At 42.1% G+C, this 21,447-nt stretch overlaps 2 protein-coding genes across 4 annotated transcripts in view; one reads left to right on the top strand and one right to left on the bottom strand.

Moving 5' to 3' along the window:
- The window catches only part of tmem53 (transmembrane protein 53), a 34,574-nt gene that overhangs the window by 6,373 nt on the left and 6,754 nt on the right, over positions 1-21,447 (bottom strand). For 2 of the 3 annotated variants that reach the window (XM_068037120.1, XM_068037121.1), the window contains exon 2: positions 11,310-11,401. The exons of the other annotated variant lie outside the window; for it this stretch is intronic. In XM_068037120.1, coding sequence (XP_067893221.1) covers positions 11,310-11,401 — 92 coding nt within the window. The remainder of the gene's footprint in view (positions 1-11,309; positions 11,402-21,447) is intronic. 3 annotated transcript variants of the gene reach the window in all.
- The window catches only part of armh1 (armadillo like helical domain containing 1), a 75,733-nt gene continuing 63,486 nt past the window's right edge, over positions 9,201-21,447 (top strand). The window contains exon 1 of the mRNA XM_068037115.1: positions 9,201-9,437. Within this exon, the coding sequence (XP_067893216.1) occupies positions 9,349-9,437 (89 nt within the window). The 5' untranslated portion in view covers positions 9,201-9,348. The remainder of the gene's footprint in view (positions 9,438-21,447) is intronic.

Raw genomic sequence — 21,447 nt, 5'->3', positions numbered from 1 at the left:
CATGAGGTTACAGATTGTGGTCTGCAATTCTGCTGCTGCTGATGGCCCAAAGGGCCTCATGGATGCTCAGTTTTGCATTGCTAGATCTGTTCGAAATCTATTCCATTTAACACAGTGGTGGTGCCACAGAACACAATGGTGGGTATCCTCAATGTGAAGACGGGACTTTGTCTCCACAAGCACTGTGCAGTGGTCACTCCTACCAATACTGTCATGGACAGACGCATTTGCGGCAGGCAGATTGGTGAGGATGAAGTCAAGTATATTTTTCCCTCATGTTGGTTCCCTCACCCAGTCTAGCAGCCATCTCCTTTCGGACTCCACCAGCTCGGTCAGTGGTGGTGCTACCGAACCACTCTTGGTGATGGACATTGAAGTCCCCTACCCAGAGTACATTTTGTGCCCTTGCTAGCCTCAGTGATTCTTCCAATTGGTGTTCAACATGGAGAGGCACTGATTCATCAGCCGAGGAGGGGCAGTGGTTGGTAATCAGCAAGAGGTTTCCTTGCTCATGTTTGACCTGATGCTACCAGACTTCATGGGATCTGGAGTCAATGTTGAGGACTCTCAGGGCAATTCCTTCCCGACTGTACCACCACCTCTGTTGGATCTGTCCTGCCAGTGGGACAGGACACACCCAGGGATGGTGATGATGGTGTCTGGGACATTGTCTGCAAGATATGATTTCATGAGCATGACTAAGTCGGGCTGTTGCTTGACTGGTCTGTGGGACAGCTCGCCCGATTTTGGCATAAGTCCCCAGGTGTTAGTAAGGAGGACTTTGCAGTGTTGACAGGGCTAGGTTTGCTGTTGTTGTTAACAGTGCCTAGGTCAATGCCGGTTGGTCTGTCCAGTTTCATTCCTTTTCTTGGACTTTGTAGCAGTTCAATACAACGGAGTGGCTTGCTCAGCCATTTCACAGGGCATTTGAGAGTCAACCACATTGCTGTGGGTCTGGAGTTACATGTAGGCCAGACCAGGTAAGGATGGCAGATTTACTTTCCTAAAGGACATTAGTGAACCAGACGGGATTTTACAACAATCGTCAATACTTTCATGATCAACACGAGACTAGCTTTTCAATTCCACATTTTATTAATTAAATTCAAATTCCACCATCTGCCGTGGTGGGATTTGGACCCATGTCCCCACAGCATTAGCTTGGGTTCTGGGTTACTAGTCTAGTGACATTATCACTACACTACCGCCTCCCCCAAGATCTCTATATAAAAGATTGCATGGTGCAGGTCTGGTGCTGGCAGCCAAGATGCAGAAGGTCAGTTCATGCAGTGTCGCGTTGTCTTGAAAGAAAGGTAATGCTAAAAAGAACAAGTCAACCCATGAAAGGGATAAAACATGCGGTTTACTATTTTTTCAAGGAGAGAACTGTGATTGAGTGGGAGAAATGGAACTAACTTTAATTGATAGTCTATAAGTTAATTTGCTGCCTGCAAAATAAAGCAGCTTAGCTAAACTGCACCAGGCTGTGCCTCACTAAAATGTTCCTTGGTCTGCTTACTGAAAGACTGGAGAAGTGCTTGCGAAAGCCCGCACGAAAGACATGTACCAGGAATTTCCTCAGCGGCTCACCGCTGCAATAATTTCTGAATTTTTACCCATCTTCCATCAAAGCGATGATGCCCTAACAAGAGAATTCCCAAGGAAATTCATGAAATTATATACAGTTTGGATTATAAAGGCATCCTAATTGTTATACCCCTTGGTAACTACTGCAATCATAATGCACAATGTAAGATACTTAAATCACTTACAGAAGTGAACAACATCACTATCCTTGAAGGAATATCTGAGGCAGACCCATACATGGTAACAGAAGTGCATTAATAAAAACTATATAAGTGCACATATTTGCTGTCTGTCATGCTATACTTTTCGACCACATTTTACGGGCAAATTTCTTTCAACAATCTTCACAAAAAAAAAGCTGTTCATTTGGAATCATAGACAGTTTAAGGCACAGAAAGAGGCCACTTGGCCCATCGTGTCTGTGCCGGCTGAAAAACGATCCACCTATTCTAATCCCACCTTCCAGCATTTGGTCCGTAGCCCTGCAGGTTACAGCACTTGAGGTGCATATCCAGAGTTCTTTTGAATGAGTTGAGGGTCGCTGCCTCAACTACCCTTTCAGGCAGTGAATTCCAGACCCCCACCACCCTCTGGGTGAAAAGGTTTTTCCTCATTTCCCCTCTAATTTTTCTACCAATTACTTTAAATCTATGCCCCTCATCCCTGACCTCCCTGCTAAGGTAAATAGGCCCTTCACCTCCACTCTATCCAGGCCCCTCAAAATTTTGACCATTTCAATCAGATCTCCCCTCCGCCTTCTCTGTTCCAAGGAAAACAACCCCAGCCTCTCCAATCTTGCCTCTTAGTTGCAATTTTCGAGTCCTGGCAACAACCTCATAAATCTCCTCAGTACCCTCTCTAGTGCAATTATATCCTTTCTGTAATGAGGTGACCAGAACTGCACACAGTATTCAAGTTGTGGCAGAACCGATTAGTTATACAGTTCCAACATAACCTCCCCGCACTTATATTCTATACCTCAGCTAATAAAGGAAAGGATTCCATATGCCTTCTTAACCACCTTATCGACCTGTCCTGCTACGTTCAGGGATCTGTGGACATTCACTCCCAAGGTCCCTCACATCCTCTACACTTCAGTATTTTCCCATTTATTGGGCATTCCTTTGCCTTGTTTGACCTCCCCAAATGCATCACCTCACACTTCTCCAAGCTGAATTCCATTTACCACTTTTCTGCCCATCTGACCAGACCATCAATATCTTGCTGCAGCCTACAGCTATCCTCCTCACTTTCTATCACACGGCCAATCTTTGTGTTGTCTGCAAATTTCTTGATCATGCTCCCTACATTTACGTTCAAATCATTAATATATACCACAAAAAGCAGGGTACCCAGTACTGAGCCCTGCAGAACACCACTGGAAATAGCCCTCCAGTCGCTAAAACACCTGTCAACAATTACCCTTTGTTTCCTGCCACTGAGTCAATTTTGTATCCACCTTGCTGCCTTTCCCTGGATCACATGGTTTTTAACCAGTCTGCCATGTGGGACCTTGGCAAAAGCCTTGCTAAAATCTATGTAGACCACATCAACTGCACTACCCTCATCTATCTTCCTTGTTACTTCTTCAAAATATTTCATCAAGTTGGTCAAACAAGATTTTCCCTTAACTATCCTTGATTAACCTGTGCCTTTCCAAGTGACAGTTTATACTGTCTCTCAGAATAGATTCCAATAATTTGCCCATTACTGCTCCCTTTTTAAACAGAGATACAATGTTAGCAGTTCTCCAATCCTCTGGCACCACACATGTATCCAGTGAGGACTGGAAAATGATGGTCAGACCTTCTGCTATTTCCTCTCTTTCTTCTTTTAACAGCCTAAGGTACATTTCATCTGGCCCTGGTGATTTATCAACTTTCAAGGATGCTAGTCCCATTAATACTTCCTCTTTCCCTATGTTTATTACATCCGATACTTCACACTCCTCCGCCTTAACTACAATATCTGCATCATCTCCCTCTTTTGTGAAGACAGACACAAAGTATTCATTAAGAACCATACCAACATCTTCCGCCCCTACACACAGGTTACCATTTTGGTCTCTTATGGGCCCTACCCTCTCCTTAGTGATCATCGTACTCTTAATGTATTGATAAAACATCTTTGGGTTCACCTTGATTTTGCTTGCCAATATTTTTCCATACCCTCTCTTTGTTTTCCTAATTTCCTGATTTTGCCGTTCCTATACTCCTCTCAGCTGTCTGTAGTATTGAGTTCTCAGTGTCAGACATAAGTTCAGTTGCATGAAAATTAGGAAGTCAAAGTTAAAGGAGAAGGTAGGAGAGCAGGTTAGTGATGAGGCTGATTGTTACCAGAAAATAAAAGGGACAGAACGTGTGAACGTCATATTGCACCAAGGAATCGTACAAGAGTGGGGAAATTTGATAATAGAACAAACTTAAAGGCTTTGTATCTGAAAGCACGAAGCATTCGGAATAAAATAAATGAGGTAACAGCGCAAAGAGACGAATGGATATGATTTAGTGGCGATTACGGAGACATGGTTGCAGGGAAACCAGGTTTGGGAATTGAATATCCAAGGGTACTCAGTATTTCGGAAGGACAGGCAGGAAGGAAAAGGAAGTGGTGTAGCTTTGTTAGTAAAGGAAGAGATCAGTGCTGTAGTGAGAAACGATATAGGCACTGGAGGTCAAGATGTAGAATCAGTCTGGGTAGAAATAAGAAATAGCAAGGGAAATAAGACCCTGGTGGGAGTAATCTACAGGTCCCCAAACAGTAGTTCCGCAATTTTTGTCTGTTTAATTATTATCTCTCAAAATTCTAAAAAGTCAAGTCAAGACAGAGATCTCTGGTAATTTAAATTGAAGAAACGGAAGTTAGACTGTGACCATCTTTTATCCCTCAAAAAAAACTCAAGTCAGATTGATTCAGTTAAAAGTGTTTGCAAGTCGTTAATTGTTGATATTCTGCGAGGACTTCGAGCAACATTCTGCGGGGGTCATCGAACAACATTCTGCGGGGGTTTTCGAACAACATTCTGCGGGGGTCTTCGAACAACATTGGACTGTAAATTTGCAAGGACTCTAACTTTTCTATTTTTAAATGTTCATTGTATCTAAGAATTTAGTTCTTTTAATTAAATAGTTAATTTGTTGATTTAAAGACACCTGGTTTGGTTAACCTCATTCGGGTGTTAATAGATGGTACAATTTGGTGGGTCTTTCTTTAATTTGGAAAGTTTTAAATGATATGTTAGGCGATCTGTGGAGCGATGGGATTGAATTATCAGTGCGTCTCTCCCACCACAATCAGAATTGTATATTTTGATTGGGGGCTTTGACAGGAGCGGTCGGTTGTAAGAAAAGTATTACAGATTGTTTTTTGGAGCAATATGTTGTGGAACCAACCAGGGAGCAGGCTATTCTAGATTTGGTATTGTGTAATGAGGTGGGATTAATTAATGATCTCATAGTTAAGGATCCTCTAGCATGATCATACCATGCTAGAATTTCAAATTCATTTTAAGGGCAAGAAACTGGAGTCCCACACTCGCGTTCTGGAGTTAAACAAAGGTAATTACATAGGCATGAGGACAGATTTGACCCTAGTGGACTGGGCAGGTAGGACAGTTGATGAGCAGTGGCAAATGTTTAAGAAGATATTCAATTCCTCCCAACTAAGATGTATTCCAGAGAGGAAGAAAGATTCTAAGAGGGGGAAAAAACATCCATGGCTAAGCAAGGAAGTTAAGGATAACAAAGACAAAAACTAAGGCATACCATATTGCAAAGGGCAGTGGCAGGCTGGAAGATTGGGAAACTTTTAAAGATCGACAAAGGGTTACTAAAAAAGTAATAAAAAGTGCAAAGGTAAATTATGAAAGAAAACTAGTGCAAAACATAAAAACAGATAGCAAAAGCTTCTATAAGTATATAAAAGGGAAGAGAGTAGCTAAAGTGAATGTTGGTCACTTGGAGGATGAGACTGGGGAGTTAATAGAGGGTAACACAGAAATGGCGGAGACATAAATCAGTATTTTGCCTCAGTTTTCATGGTGGAGGACATTAGTACCATCCCAATAGTAACAGGTAATGCAGAGGTTATAGAAAGGGAGGAACTTAGAACAATCATCATCATTAGGGAAAAAGTACTGAGCAAACTATTGAGATTGAAGGCAGACAAGTCCCCAGGGCCTGATGACCTACATTCTAGGGTCTTAATGGAATTGGCAGCAGAGATAGATATTATAACCAATATTCCAAAATTGTTTGGATGCAGGAAAGGTTCCGTGGATTAGAAAAGAGCTAATATCACGCCCTTATTCAAAAAGGGAGGGAGGCAGAAAGTAGGAAACTATAGACCAGTTAGTTTAACATCTGTTGTTGGGAAATTGTTAGAATCCATTAATAAGGAAGTAATAACAGGACATTTAGAAAGTCAAAACGCAATCCATCAGAGTCAGCATGGTTTTATGAAGGGTAAATCATGTTTGACTAATTTACTAGAGTTCTTCGAAGCTGTACAAGCAAAGTGGATAATGGGGATACTGTAGATGTAGTATATCTGGACTTCCAGAAGGCATTTGATAAGGTGCCGCACAAAAGGTTAATACACAAGGTAAGATCACATGGGGTTAGGGGCAATTTATTAGCTTGGATAGAGGATTGGCTAACCAACAGAAAACAGAGAGTTGGGATAAATGGGTCTTTTTCTGACTGGCAAGATGTAACTAGTGGGGTGCCACAGGGTTCGGTCCTCGGGTCCCAACTATTTACAATCTATATTAATAACTTGGATGCAGGGATAGAAGGTACTATTGCCAAATTTGCAGATGACACTAAAATATGTGGGATAGTAAGTTGCAATAAAGAAATAAAAAATTTACAAATGGTTATGAATAGGTTAGGTGAATGGGCCAAAATTTGGCAGATGGAGTTTAACGTGGATAAGTGTGAGGTTATCCATTTTGGTCGGATGAATAGAAAGGCAAATTATTATCTAAATGGAGAGAAACTTCAGAGTGCTTCGGTGCAGAGGGATCTGGGTGTCCTCCTGCATGAATCGCAGAAAACTAGTATGCAGGTACAGCAGGTAATAAGGAAGGCAAATGGAATTTTAGCATTTATTGCTAAAGGAATAGAGTATAAAAGTAAGGAAGTGTTGCTGCAACTGTACAAGGCATTAGCGAGACCGCACCTGGAGTACTGCGGTTTTGGTCCCCTTACTTGAGGAGGAATGTAGTTGCATTGGAGGCAGTTCAGAGGAGGTTCACGAGATTGATTCCAGAGTTGAGGGGTTTGTCATATGAAGAGAGATTGAGCAGTTTAGGCCTAAACTCTGGAGAGTAAAGAAGAATGAGAGGAGATCAAATTGAGGTACATGAGATGATTAAGGGGATTGACAAAGTAGACGCAGAGAGGATGTTTCCTTTGGTGGGGAAATCTAGAACAAGAGATCATAGTTTTAGGATAAGGGGTAGCAGATTTAAAACAGAGATGAGGAGAAATAACTTCTCTCAAAGGACTGTGAGTCTGTGGAATTCACTACCCCAGAGTGCGGTGGATGCTGGGACATTGAGTAAATTTAAGGAGGAGATAGACAGATTTTTAATTAGTAATGGGTTGAAGGGTTATGGAGAATGGGCAGGAAAGTGGAGTTGAGGCCGAGATGAGATCAGCCATGATTGTATTGAATGGCAGAGCAGGCGCGAGAGGCTGAATTGCCTACTCCTGCTCCTCGTTCTTATAAGCTTTCCTTTTCTGCCTTATCTTACCCTGTAAACTCCTTGACAACCATGGGACTCTAGATTTGGCCGTCTCACCCTTTTCCTTTGTGGGAACATGTTTACTCTGAACCCCTTGAATCTCCCCTTTGAATGCCTCCCAGTGTTCTGACACTGATTTACCTTCAAGTAGCTATTTCCAGTCCACTTTCGCTAAATCACTCCTCAGTTAGTAAAATTGGCCTTGCCCCAATTGAGAACTTAACTCCCGTTCTATCCTTGTCCTTTTCCATAATTATGTTAAGACTGACTGCATTATGATCACTACCACCAAAATGCTCTCCCACTGTCACTCCATCCATCTGCCCAGCTTCATTTCCCAGAACTAATTCTAAAACTGCACCCTCTCTTTTTGGACTTGCTACATCCTGGGCAAAAAAGTTCTCCTGAATGCACCTTAAGAATTTTGCTCCCTCAATTCCTTTCACACTAAAACTATACCAGTTAATATTGGGGTAGTTAAAATCCCCTACTATTACTGCCCTATTGTTCTTGCACTTCTCAGAGATTTGCCTACATATCTGCTCTTCTATCTCCCTCTGACTGTTTCGGGTCTATAGTACAATCCCAGCAGTGTGATTGACCCTTTTTTGTTCCTTCGCTCAATCCATACTGCCTCATTTGATGAACCTTCCAACATATCATCCATCCTCACAGCTGTAATAGTTTCCTTGACCAAAATTGCCACTCCCCCTTCTTTCTTATCCCCCTCCCTATCGCGTCTGAAAACCCTGTAACCAGAAACGTTGAGCTGCCATTCCTGTCCCTGCTTGGAATGTGCAGATAAACTTTCCTACCAACAGAAAATATCTCAGTATAGGAGTCAAAATGTCCATAGTCTATTATATGAAATAACCTTAATAATCACACTTAAAAAGTAGACATTTCATGCTGGGTTCTCTCTGGTACTTGAAGAACAATTAAACTCTCAAGTACTCTCCCACACAAATTCCTACCCCTACCCATCACTATTCTTCTGCCATTCTACTCTTCTGCCACCTCTCTTGGAATTTCTCAACGAGCCCTCTGAGGCAACCATTATTGTCTCTTTACGAGCAGCAGCCCCCACACCCATCTTACTTTCTTGCTGACCTTCACATCAAGTGCACCTGCTGGGGACTAACCTTCCCAACCACCTTCGCATCCCACTCACTCAACCCACAACTATCCCCTTGAACTTTGCCAGTGGATCAATCATTGTCTTTCTCTGCCTTTGCCTGCAGCTTTACAAAGCCCTTGTTAGACCACAACTGCAGTACTCCGAGCAGTCTGGGCACCACACCTTAGGAAGGATATATTGACCTTGGAGGGAGTGCAGTGTAGATTTAACAGAAGCTGGACTCTAAGGATTAAATTACGATGAGAAATTATGCAAACTAGGGTTGTATTCCCTGGAATTTAGAAGGTGAAGGGGTGATTTGATTGAAGTCTTCAAGTTATTAAGCTGATCAGATAGGGTAGATAGAGAGAATCTATTTTCACTGGTACCATCCTGGTCAATCTCCTTTGAAGAAGCAAATACAACTGAAATTTCAGGGAAGGAATAACATTGAAAGTGACAATATGTTAATCCTACTTTAAGTTGTTCAGTTGTAAATTGGGGATTGAACCTGTGACTCCCTTTAAAACGAGCAACAAAATTAAAATTACGGGGAGGTGACATGAGAAAACTTTTTTTTTTAAACACAGCAGGTTGTTATGATCTGGAATGCACTGCTTGAAAGGGTGGTTGTGGGAGAAGTTTTTGCTGAGCTTTGCTAATTGTTACGTAACTTTGCTGAAGCAGAAAAACAGGATGCAGCTTGTAGCTAATCTAACCAATGGTCATAAAATGTATTCAGAGCAGCTATGGAACTGGGGGTCAGACGAGCAGATACACCCCTGGTTTAGAATTATCTCCCATGTCCTGATAGTGGTTTTGGGTATCATGGTGTTAGATGTGACATACTTAATTTGGCAACTTAAGATATTAATTAGGCAATGCAAGAGGATGTATGAACACAGGTTGGACAGCTACCAGAAAAGCAATTAGTGTTCGAACTTGCTCTGTAAAAGGAGGGACAATTAGTTATGCCATAAAAGGGTAATTGTATAACCTTTTCATATATTCTTAAAGTGAGCAAATGAATGATCAATGTGCTTTATGAAATTGTATTATGTTTGTACAATCGATTATGTAACAGTGATGCTTAATTGAGATGGTAAATGTACAAGTGTACCACCTTTTATTTTGTAAGCAAGTATTTGAAGCCCCTGCAAAACTTATGCCTTTACAGAGTTCCCGCTGCCCCTTTGTGATATAAGCAGGCAACGTATTGAGTGCGACCCCTCTGGGTGTTGAAGGCTGTTTCTAGACCATAGAGACCATTAAAGGCACCTAGGTGGGATCAAGGGAAGGATTCCTAAAAGGGTTTTGAAGAGTCAAGAGGGGAAACAGTGAGAACAGAATTTCAGAAGTTTGAGAACAGAAGTTTATGGGAACATTTAAGATGAAATTAATCAATCATGTATTGCTAGCTTGGCCTTGCGACTGATACAGCGCGATGGCAGAAAAAGTCAGTATGCTTCAACGATTACTTTAAGTCTCTGCCTCCCCCTCTGCATACGATGATGTTGTGTTATCATGGTATGATAAAAGCAGGGATTGTGGGAGAAGTTTTTGCTGAGCTTTGCTATTTGTTACGTAACTTTGTAGAAGCAGAAAAACAGGACGCAGCTTGTAGCTAATCTAACCAATGGTCATAAAATGTAGACAGAGCAGCTAACCACAATCAGACGTTACGGCCAGATTGATGTCTGGAGTAGGCATTGAATTAAGGAACTATAGTTTGTTATTGTTGAAACTAACGCTTTACTCATAACAGACTCTGCATGGTGCACCGTCACGTAGGCGGTCTTGTGACCATCTTGTGGGTGCTTATCTAATTGTGAAACTGTTAGCTCTGCCTCTTTTATACTATATAAGTCCACGGCGATCTGTAGCTCTTTGAAGTAGCACTGGACCGCCTTTAGGTAAGGTGTGCTCCCCATGATATCATGCAATAAAGTGTTTATTCTCAATGTCTGAGTCCAGAGAATTTGTTCAACAATTGGGCATAATCTGGATTTTTCTCCAACAGTGGTGGAAACAGATTCAATAATAACTTTTGAAAGGGAATTAGATAAATGCTCGAAGAGGAAAGTTTTGTCGGGCTATAGGGAAAGAGCAGTGGAGTGGGACTAATTAGATAGCTCTTTCAAAGAGTAGATACAGGCACAATGGGCTGAATGTCCTCCTTCTGTGCTGTTTCATTCGTAATTCTAAGTACTTTCTTACCAAAACATAATTTGCCCTTGGATATCTTAAATAATTGCGATCAGCTGCAGAAAACAAGTTGCATAGAAAAACTTGAGGGACATGCCTATCGGTAGAGACTGACAAAGTAAATTCAACCATCATCTTTGGTGCCCTTTCACTACATGCTGTTCACCTTCAACACATGACAACAGTTGAACAAAAAGCAAAATGCTGCAGATGCTGGAAATCTGAAATAAAAACAGAAAATGCTGGAAACACTTAGCAAGTCAGGCAGGACTGTGGAGAAAAATAGGATTAATGTTTCAGGTTGGTGCCTTTGCGTCAGAACTAGCAAAATGATCATCGACCTGCTCCTAATTCGTATGTATGTATGTTAGCCCAATGCTTCACTCTCTACATGCCTGCCTGCCTGACCTGCTGAATGTTTCATTTTTATGCAAACTATTGAGTTCATTATAGGAAAACAAATGATTCTCCATCTCTTACCTTTGAGTACTGAATGTCTTTTGTAGCTTTTGAAATTTACATACGTGGGCACAATTTGGAAAGTGTTATGTGGATAGTTTTGTGCTAACCACAATTAAATGTGGAGCAATTTTTTGATCAGTATGTTCTAGAGTAAATACATAAAAAGAAACCATATTCCTCAATACCCACCTGATTTTTGTAGATATTGCTGTATTTTGCTAAATGCTTGTCTTGGCAGCCACCCCAACCCAACAGAATTATCACAGGGTCTTCTTTAAAGCCTAAAATACACAAAAAGTTACATGTATACTATACAATAGTACTCCTAACACTGATATTTGCCCAATATTACAAGTACAATTTCTATTCGGATTCCTATGAGAAGTCTAGCATTGTTAAAAATGAGTCCTTCCCGAAAAATGACAATCAACTAATTATTAAAGGTTGATTAGTTGCTTACAATATTCTCCTTTAATTTCTAGGATTCAGGTTTCAGTTCATTTAAACAAATGATGGAATTAAAGACTATTCTGCTAAATGCAAGACTCTAAAATATTACGTTGTGTAGCTTTAATTGAATGTACAGCACAAAAAGGAACATAATTCAGCATCAAGAGGATAGAAATTAACAGGGGAGATGGAAGACTGATATGACAATTTCTATAAAAACTGAATTGGGAGCCAAGACAGAAAGTGTTCAAATAAGCTTGAAGACTACACAGCTCAGCCAAATCCTCTTTTCACCAATGGTCCTATAATAAGATAGCCAATGGAGCTGTAGGAACAAGCAAGCCAGTTTCTACTGGGATACATAAAGAGGCAAGACCACTAAAATTTTCAGGGCATGGCTGGCCCACCCAAAAAGATATTCGCAAAAACAAGAAGATGAAATCAAAAGGGTCAAATCAAGTGGAATCAAACCAAAGATTCTACATGCTGACCACTATTCAAAAAAGGTATTCAGCCACAATTAATCAGGAATAGAAAAGCAAAATACTGCAGATTCTAGAAATCTGAAATAAAAACAGAAAATGCTGCAAATACTCAGCAGATCAGGCAGCATATGAGGGGAGAGAAAAGGAGTTAATGGCCAGGATTTTGCAGTAGTAAAGGTGGCAAAACCATCAATGCGCACCGTCATTGCACTTCTGAAACTGACAGCAACTTCCGCACATGTACAGTTAAACACAGAAATCCAGACGTTGCTGTGAATGATTCTACCCTTCTCCATAGGGTGCATGTTGAAGTCCCCACAGACCACAATCAAATAGAAATCTCAACTGACGTGAACTTTCCCTTTTACGCTATTGGTCTCACTGTTATTGTTGAATGAGGTGTAACTGGGTTTTTAAATGATGTACTAAGTTCATAATTATTGCTGTAAAGCCTCTCTGGCCCTGAAAAATTAATTTTATATTTGTGGAATGTCAAAATTCTCTATGATGTTGAAAGATTCCAAATATTTTTTAATTTTTTAAAAGATGTTTCAGCTTCTATCTTAATCCCATTTACATGTTCCAATAATTTATTTTGTAAAATGTACTTAAAAGTGAAGGATAATCAGTGCAATTTACTTCCTGGTTTGCTGTCTGAGAATACTTCAAAGTGATTCCTTCTTTACTGCTGGGTCAATCTTTCAGATTAATGACCTTTCATCAGAACTAGAAAAAGTTAAAGATGTAAAAGGTTTTAAGCAAGTAGAGACAAGGAAAAGGAGGGAGGAGAGGAACCAAGGAAATAGAAGCTGGAGTAGGCCATTCAGTCCCTCGAGCCTGCTCCGCCATTCAACTAGATCATGGCTGAACTTCTACCTCAATGTTGTTTCCCGTACTATCCCCATATCCCTTGATACCTTTAATATGTGGAAATCTAATCGATCTCTGACTTGAACATTCTTAATGACTAAGCTTCTACTGCCCTCTGGGGTAGAGAATTACAAAGATTCACCACCCTCTGAATGAAGAAATTCCTCCTCATCTCAGTCCTAAATGGCCTAATCCATATTCTGGGGCTGTATCCCCTGGTTCTGGACCACCCGCCTCCCACCACCACCCCCAGCCAAGGGAAGCATCCTTCCTGCATCTAAGCTGTCGAGCTCTGTAAGAATTTTGTATGTTTTAATGAGATCACCTCTCATTCTTCTAAACTCGAGATAATAAAGGCCCAGCCTCCTAAATCTCTCCTCATAGAACAATCATGTTATCCCAAAAATCTGTCTGGTGAACCTTCGTTGCCTCGAAGGCAAGTATATCCTTCCTTAGGTAAAGAGACCAAAACCGTACACTATAGTCCAGATACAGTCACACCGAGGTTCTATACAATTACAGCAAGACATCTTTACTCCTGTACTCAAATCCTCTTGCAATAAAGGCCAACATAACAATTACCTTCCCAATTGCTTGCTGCACCTGCCTGTTAGCTTTCAGTGACTCATGAACAAGGACATCCAGGTCACTTTGGACATCAACATTTCCCAATCTCTTATCATTTAAGAAATACTCTGCATTTCTGTTTTTTCATACCAAAGTCGATAACTGCACATTTTTCCACATTATATTCCATCTGCCATGATTTTGACCACTCACTTAGCCTGTCTAAATTTCCTTGAAGCCTCTTTGCATCCTCCTCACAATTCAAATTTCCACCTAGTTTTGTGTCATCAGCAAACTTGGAAATTTAAAAAAAAAATTCTTTTATGGGATGTGGGCGTCACTGGCTAGGCCATCATTTATTGCCCATCCCTAATTGCCCTTGAGAAGGTGGTGGTGAGCTTGTGAGGTAGGCACACCCACAGTGCTGTTAGGAAGGGAGTTCCAGGATTTTGATCCAGCGACAGTGAAGGAACGGTGATACAGTTCCAAGTCAGGATGGTGTGTGACTTGGAGGGGAACTTGCAGGCGGTGGTGTTCCCATGCATTTGCTGCCCTTTTCCTTCTAGTTGGTAGAAGTCGCGAGTTTGGAAGGTGCTGTCTAACGAGCCTTGGTGCGTTGCTGCAGTGCATCTTGTAGATGGTACACACTGCAGCCACTGTGCGTCGGTGGTAGAGGGAGTGAATGTTTGTTGATGGGGTGCCAGTCAAGCAGGCTGCTTTGTCCTGGATGGTGTCGAGTTTCTTGAGTGTTGTTGGAGCTGCACCCATCCAGGCAAGTGGAGAGTATTCCATCACACTCCTGACTTGTGCTTTGCAGAAGGTGGACAGGCTTTGGGGAGTCAGGAGGTGAGTTACTTGCCACAGGATTCCTAGCCTCTGACCTGCTCTTGTAGCCACGGTATTTATATGGCTACTCCAGTTCAGTTTCTGGTCAATGGTAGCCCCTAGGATGTTGATAGTGGGGGATTCAGCGATGGTAATGCCATTGAATGTCAAGGGGAGATGGTTAGATTCTCTCTTGTTGGAGATGGTCATTGCCTGGCACTTGTGTGGCGCGAATGTTACTTGCCACTTATCAGCCCAAGCCTGGATATTGTCCAGGTCTTGCTGCATTTCTCCATGGACTGCTTCAGCATCTGAGGAATCGCAAATGGTGCTGAACATTGTGCAATCATCAGCGAACAACCCAACATCTGACCTAATGATTGAAGGAAGGCCATTGATGAAGCAGCTGAAGATGGTTGGGCCTAGGACACAACCCTGAGGAACTCCTGCAGTGATGTCCTGGAGCTCAGATGATTGACCTCCAACAACCACAACCATCTTCCTTTGCGCTAGGCATGACTCCAACCAGCGGAGAGTTTTCTCCCTGATTCCCATTGACTTCAGTTTTGCTCGGGCTCCTTGAGCCATACTCGGTCAAATGCTGCCTTGACGTCAAGGGCAGTCACTCTCACCTCACCTCAAGTTCAGCTCTTTTATCCATGTTTGAACCAAGGCTGTAATGAGGTCAAGAGCTGAGTGGCCCCGACGGAACCCAAACTGAGCATCACTGAACAGGTTATTTTTAAGCAAGTGCTGCTTGATGGCACTGTTGATGATGCCTTCCATCACTTTACTGATGATTGGGGTGGTAATTGGCCGAGTTGGACTTGTCCTGCTTTTTGTGTACAGGACATACCTGGGCAATTTTCCACATTGCCGGGTAGATGCCAGTGTTGTAGCTGTACTGGAACAGCTTGACTAGGGGCGCGGCAAGTTCTGGAGCATAGGTCTTCAGTACTATTGCCTGAATATTGTCAGGGCCCATAGCCTTTGCAGTATCCAGTGTCTTCCGTTCGTTTCTTGATAACATGTGGAGTGAATCGAATTGGCTGAAGTCTGGCATCTGTGATGCTGGCGACTTCAGGAGGAGGCCGAGATGGATCATCAATTCGGCACTTCTGGCTGAAGATTGTTGCAAATGCTTCTGCTAATCTTTTGCACTGATGTGCTGGGCTCCCCCATCATTGAGGATGGGGATATTTGTGGAGCCACCTCCTCCAGTTAGTTGTTTAATTATCCACCACCATTCACGGTTGGATGTGGCAGGACTACAGAGCTTAGATCTGATCCATTGGTTATGGGATCACTTAGCTCTCTCAATCGCATGTTGCTTATGCAGTTTGGCATGCAAGTCGTCCTCTGTTGTAGCTTCACCAGGTTGATACCTCATTTTGAGGTATGCCTGGTGCTACTCCTGGCATGCTCTCTGGCACTCTTCATTGAACTAGGGTTGGTCTCCTGGCTTGATGGTAATGGTAGAGTGGAGGACATGACGGGCCATGAGGTCACAGATTGTGGTTGAGTACAATTCTGCTGCTGCTGATGGCCCACAGCGCCTCATGGATGCCCAGTTTTGTATTGCTAGATCTGTTTGAAATCTATCCCATTTAGCACGGTGATAGTGCCACACAACACGATGGACAGTATACTCAATGTGAAGGCGGGACTTCATCGCCACAACGACTGTGTGGTGGTCACTTCTACCAATACTGTCATGAACAGATGCATCTGCGGCAGGCAGATTGGTGACGACAAGTCAAGTATGTTTTTCCCTCACCACCTGCCACAGACCCAGTCTACCAGATATGTCCTTTAGAACTCGGCCAGCTCGGTCAGTAGTGGTGCTACCGAGCCACTCTTGGTGGACATTGAAGTTCCCCACCCAGAGTACATTCTGCACCCTTGCCATCCTCAGTGCTTCCTCCAAGTCGTGTTCAACATGGAGGAGTACTGACTCATCAGCTGAGTGAGGGCGGTAGGTGGTAATCAGCAGGAGGTTTCCTTGTCCATGTTTGAGCTGATGCCATGAGACTTCATCAGAGTCGATGTTGAGGATTCCCAGGGCAACTCCCTCCCTACTGTAAACCACTCTGCCGTCACCTCTGGTGGGTCTGTCCTGCCGGTGGGACAGGACATACCCGTGGATAGTGATGGCAGTGTCTTGAGTGATTCCGTGAGTATGACTATGTCAGGCTGTTTCTTGACTAGTCTGTGGGACAGCTCTCCCAACTTTAGCACAAGCCCCCAGAAGTTAGTAAGGAGGACTTTGCAGGGTCGACAGGGCTGGGTTTGCCGTTGTCGTTTCCAGTGCCTAGGTCGATGCTGGGTGGTCCGTCCGGTTTCATTCCTTTTTATTGACTTCGTAGCAGTTAGATACAACTGAGGGGCTTGCTAGGCCATTTCAGAGGGCATGCAAGAGTCAACCACATTGCTGTGGGTCTGGAGTCACATGTAGGCCAGACCAGGTAAGGACAGCAGATTTCCTTCCCTCAAAGACATTAGTGAACCAGATGGGTTTCTCCAACAATCGACATTGGTTTCGTGGCTATCATTAGACTAGCTTTTTAATTCCAGATTTTTTAATTGAATTCAAATTCCACCTTCTGCTGTGGTGGGATTCAAACCCATGTCCCCAGAGTAATACCCTGGGTCTCTGGTTTACTAGTCCAATGGCAATACCACTATTCCACTGTGAATAGCTGGGGCCCAAGCACTGATCCTTGCAGTATATCCTGACAACCTGAGAATGACCCATTTATTCTTAATCTCTGTTTTCTGTCGTTAACCAATTCTCAATCCATGCTAGTATATTACCCCCAATCCCATGTGCTCTAATTTTATTTACTAACTTGGGAGGGACCTTATGGAAAGCCTTCTGAAGATCCAAATAAACCACATCTACTGGTTCCCCTTTATCTATTCTGCTAGTTATATCCTCAAAAAACTCCAACAGGTTTACCAAACATGATTTCCCTTTCATAGATCCATGTTGACTCTGCCCAATCCTATCATTATTTTCTAAGTATCTTGTTATCATATCCTTTTTAATAGATTCTAGCATTTTCACTACTACTGATGTCAGGCTAACAGGTCTGTAATTCCCTGTTTTCTCTCTCTCTCTCCTTTCTTAAGTAGTGGGTCTAGATTTGCTACCTTCCAATCTGCAGGAATCATTCCAGAATTGATAGAATTTTGGAAGATTTAGGAAAGAACAAAGAGAAGGTCTATGATAGGGTGGAAGGCAGGAGACATTAAAAGACAAAAGGGATGATGGCGCAAGGCAAAAGAGTGTGGCAGTGGGACAAGAAAAGAAACAAAAGAAAGATGGGTCAGGAGGGGCTGAAAATGACAAAAGCAGAATCATTTCCAGCAACTGCTGTCTGAAATAAAAATAAGAGTCGTGGTTATAATCGGAAATTGTTGAACTCAATATTAAGTCTACAAGGGTGTTAAGTGTTGAGTCGAAAGATGAGGTACTGCTCCTCGAGCTAGCGTTGAGTTTCACTGGAACAGCATAGGAAGCTGAGTACAGAGGGGACAATTTCAGATCATAACTACTGCTGCCGTCTGTCATTTCCACCCGCGCACTGATCCCTCTGCTCTTGCCTCTCCTCCCTTCCCTCCTTTCTCTGCTTGTGTACTTGTTTAAAAACCCATTACACCTCTAACTTTTCCCACTTGTGAGGAAAGGTCATCAACCTGAAACATTAAAACTGTTTCTCTCTCCACAGATGCTGTCTGACCTTCTGAGTGTTTCCAGCCTTTTCTGCTTTCATATCAGGAACAGAAATCTAGTCTGATACCTCGACCCTTTCCTAGAAACACTTAAATTCATGGGCTTGCACCTCATATGGCTGTATTATTATATATGCGTCAGCTACACTTCACCTCTCAATCAAAAAGTTGAGTTCAAGCTCCAATCTCGGACCTGACCACATAATCTAGGCTGATACTTAATGCAAAACTGAAGAAGGGCTACATTGTCAGTGGTGCTGTTTTTCAGATGTGACATTAAACTGATCAGCCATGGTTTCTGTTCATAATTGACATTTTTTTTTAAGTGACCACATCTGCCTATTCATGTTGAAGTTAGCAAACACTTACTATTCAAAAGAGCTGGAAAAACAATGACTTCAAGGTAATTAATTGGATCTGAAGTTGTCTTGATGACACAATAAAGCTCTAAAGAATTGCAAGCTCTTTCAAAATGGTAATACTATAAGAAACAATGAACTTTCAACATCAGTAAAGAAACATCAAAGTAACAACTTGCACATAACATAACATCTTTCATTTAATAAATGTCCCAAATATTGGAGGAGAGAAAGTGAGAGAGAATTTTGGGAGGTGACTGAAGGCATAATCTTAGAGGCAAGTTTTCAGAAACTTTTGAAGGTGGGGAAAGAGGTGGTGAGGAGGAAACATTTAGGAAGAAAGCTCCTGAATGAAGGGACACAGAGGCTAAGGATTATGGTGGATTGGGGACAAATAGTGAGCCAGAGTTGTGGTAGGACAGAGGGCTTTAACAGATTCCTGAAATATTGTAGAATGGGTAAACCTAATGAGCACTAATGCTGTGGAGGACAAGTTTCTGAAGTGTGTTAGGGATGGTTTTCTAGAGCAGTATGTTGAGGAACTGACGACAGAACAGGCTGTTTTAGATCTATTTTTATGTTATGAGAAAGGGCTAATTAATAATCTTGTAAAAGAACCTTTAGGGATGAGTGATCATCATATGATAGAATTTTACATTAAGTTTGAAAGCGAGGTGGTTCAATCTGAAGCCAGGTTGTTAAATTTGAACAAAGGAAATTATGAAGGTATGAGGGACAAATTGGCTGAGGTGGATTGGGAAAATACATTAAAAGGTATGACAGTACATAGGCAATGGATAGTCTTTAAAGAAATATTACATAGTTTACAGCAATTATACATTCCTTCAAGGCACAAAAACCCCAAAAGTAAAGGCAGTCAACTGTGGATAACAAAGGAAGTTAAGGATTGTATAAGATTAAAAGAAAAGGCCTATAAAGTTGCCAGAAATAGTAGTAAACCTGAGGATTGGGAGGATTTTAGGATACAGCAAAGGAGGGCCAAGAAACTGATAAAGAAAGGGAGAGTAGAATATAGGAACATAGGACCAGGAGTAGGCCATTCAGCCCCTCGAGCCTGTCCCGCCATTCAATGAGATCATGGCTAATCCGCGGCCTAACTCCATATCCCTTACTATCTTTGCTTAACAAAAATCTATCTCAGATTTAAAATTAACAACTGTTCGAGCGTCAACTGCTGTTTGTGGAACAGAGTTCCAAACCTCTGCGTGAAGAAGTGCTTCCTAACATCTCTCCTGAATGGTCTGGCCCTAATTTTTAGACTATGCCCCCTAGTTTTAGAATCTCCAACCAGTGGAAATAGTTTATCTCTATCAAGCCTGTCTTTTCCTGTTAATATCTTGAAGACTTCGATCAGATCACCCCTTAACCTTCTAAATTCTAGCAAAAACAGGCCTAATTTGTGTAATCCCTCCTCGTAACTTAACCCCTGTAGTCCAGGTATCATTCTTGTAAACCGACGTTGCACTCCCTCCAAGGCCAATATATCCTTCCTAAGGTGTGGTGCCCAGAACTGCTCACAGTACTCCAAGTGGGGGCTAACCAGGGTTTTGTACAGCTGCAGCATAACCTCTGTGTCTTTACACTCCAATCCTCTAGATATAAAGGCCAGCATTCCATTAGCCTTTTCGATTATTTGCTGCACTTGCTCGTGGCATTTTAAAGATCTCTTTGGACATCCACTGTACTTAACCTCTTCCCATTTAGAAAGTACCCTGCTCTATCCTTTGTTGGTCCAAAATGGATAACATCACACTTGCCCACATTGAAATCCATCTGCCACAGTTTTGCCCATTCACCTAGTCTGTCAATATCTCCTAGCAATCTTATGCTATCATCTAGACTGTCTACAATGCCGCCTAACTTTGTATCATCAGCAAATTTGGATATATGACTTACTATGCCATCATCCAAGTCATTAATGAATAATTGAGGCCCCAACACAGATCCCCGTGGGACACCACTAGTCACATCCTGCCAACCCATTATCCCCACTCTCTGTCGCCTACCACTCAACCAACTTCCTAACCATTTCAATAATTTGCCCTCAACTCCATTGGCTCAGTTAACTTAGTTAACCTTCTACCTTAGTTAACAGTCTCTTATGTGGGGCTTTATCAAATGCCCTCTGGAAGTCCATATAAATAACATGCATAGACATTCCCCTGTCCACTACCTTAGTCACCTCTTCAAAAATTTCAATGAGATTTGTCAGGCATGACCTTCCCGTCATGAATCCATGCTGGCTGTCCCTGATTAACTGTAATTTTTCTAGGTGTTTAGTCACCCTATCCTTGATTATAGACTCCAGCAACTTGCCCACCACAGATGTCAGGCAACTGGTCTGTAATTTCCTTGGTTCCTCCTTTCACCCTTCTTAAAAAGTGGAGTGACATATGCAACTTTCCAATCCAGAGGGACCACTCCTGAATCTAGGGAACTCTGAAAGACTATGCATCTATAATGTGCTCCCCTACTTCCTTTAACATCCTCAGATGGAAACCGTCAGGTCCTGGGGATTTCTCATTCTTTAGTTCCATTAATTTCCTTGTTACTGATGTTTTACATACATTAATTGTATTAAGTCACTGTCCCCTATCGGCTATTAATTTTTTTCAGGACTTCCGGCAAGTTACCTCTTTTTCAACTGTAAATATTGAGGCAAAGTAATTGTTCAACATGTCTGCCATTTCCCCATTATCAATGACAATATCTCCATCCTCAGCTTTTAGTGAGCCTACATTGCTCTTGACCACCCGCTTTCCCTTTATGTAACTATAAAATTTCTTCTTATTGATTTTGATGTCCCTTGCAAGTTTCCTTTCATAATCCCTTTTAGTAGCTCTTATAAGCTGCTTTGTGACCCTTTGTTGGTCTTTGTATCTATCCCATTCGGCTGGATCTGTGATGCGTTTTGCATTTTTGTAAGCCCTTTCTTTTAGTTTTATGCTATCCCTAATCTCTTTCGTTGTCCATGGCTGTTTTTTCTGTTAAGTGGAGCTTTTTCCTCTCAGGGGT

Source organism: Heterodontus francisci, chromosome 8 (assembly GCF_036365525.1).
Source record: "Heterodontus francisci isolate sHetFra1 chromosome 8, sHetFra1.hap1, whole genome shotgun sequence".
Taxonomy (NCBI): Eukaryota; Metazoa; Chordata; class Chondrichthyes; order Heterodontiformes; family Heterodontidae; genus Heterodontus; species Heterodontus francisci.
This window is presented reverse-complemented; position numbering and strand designations above follow the sequence as displayed.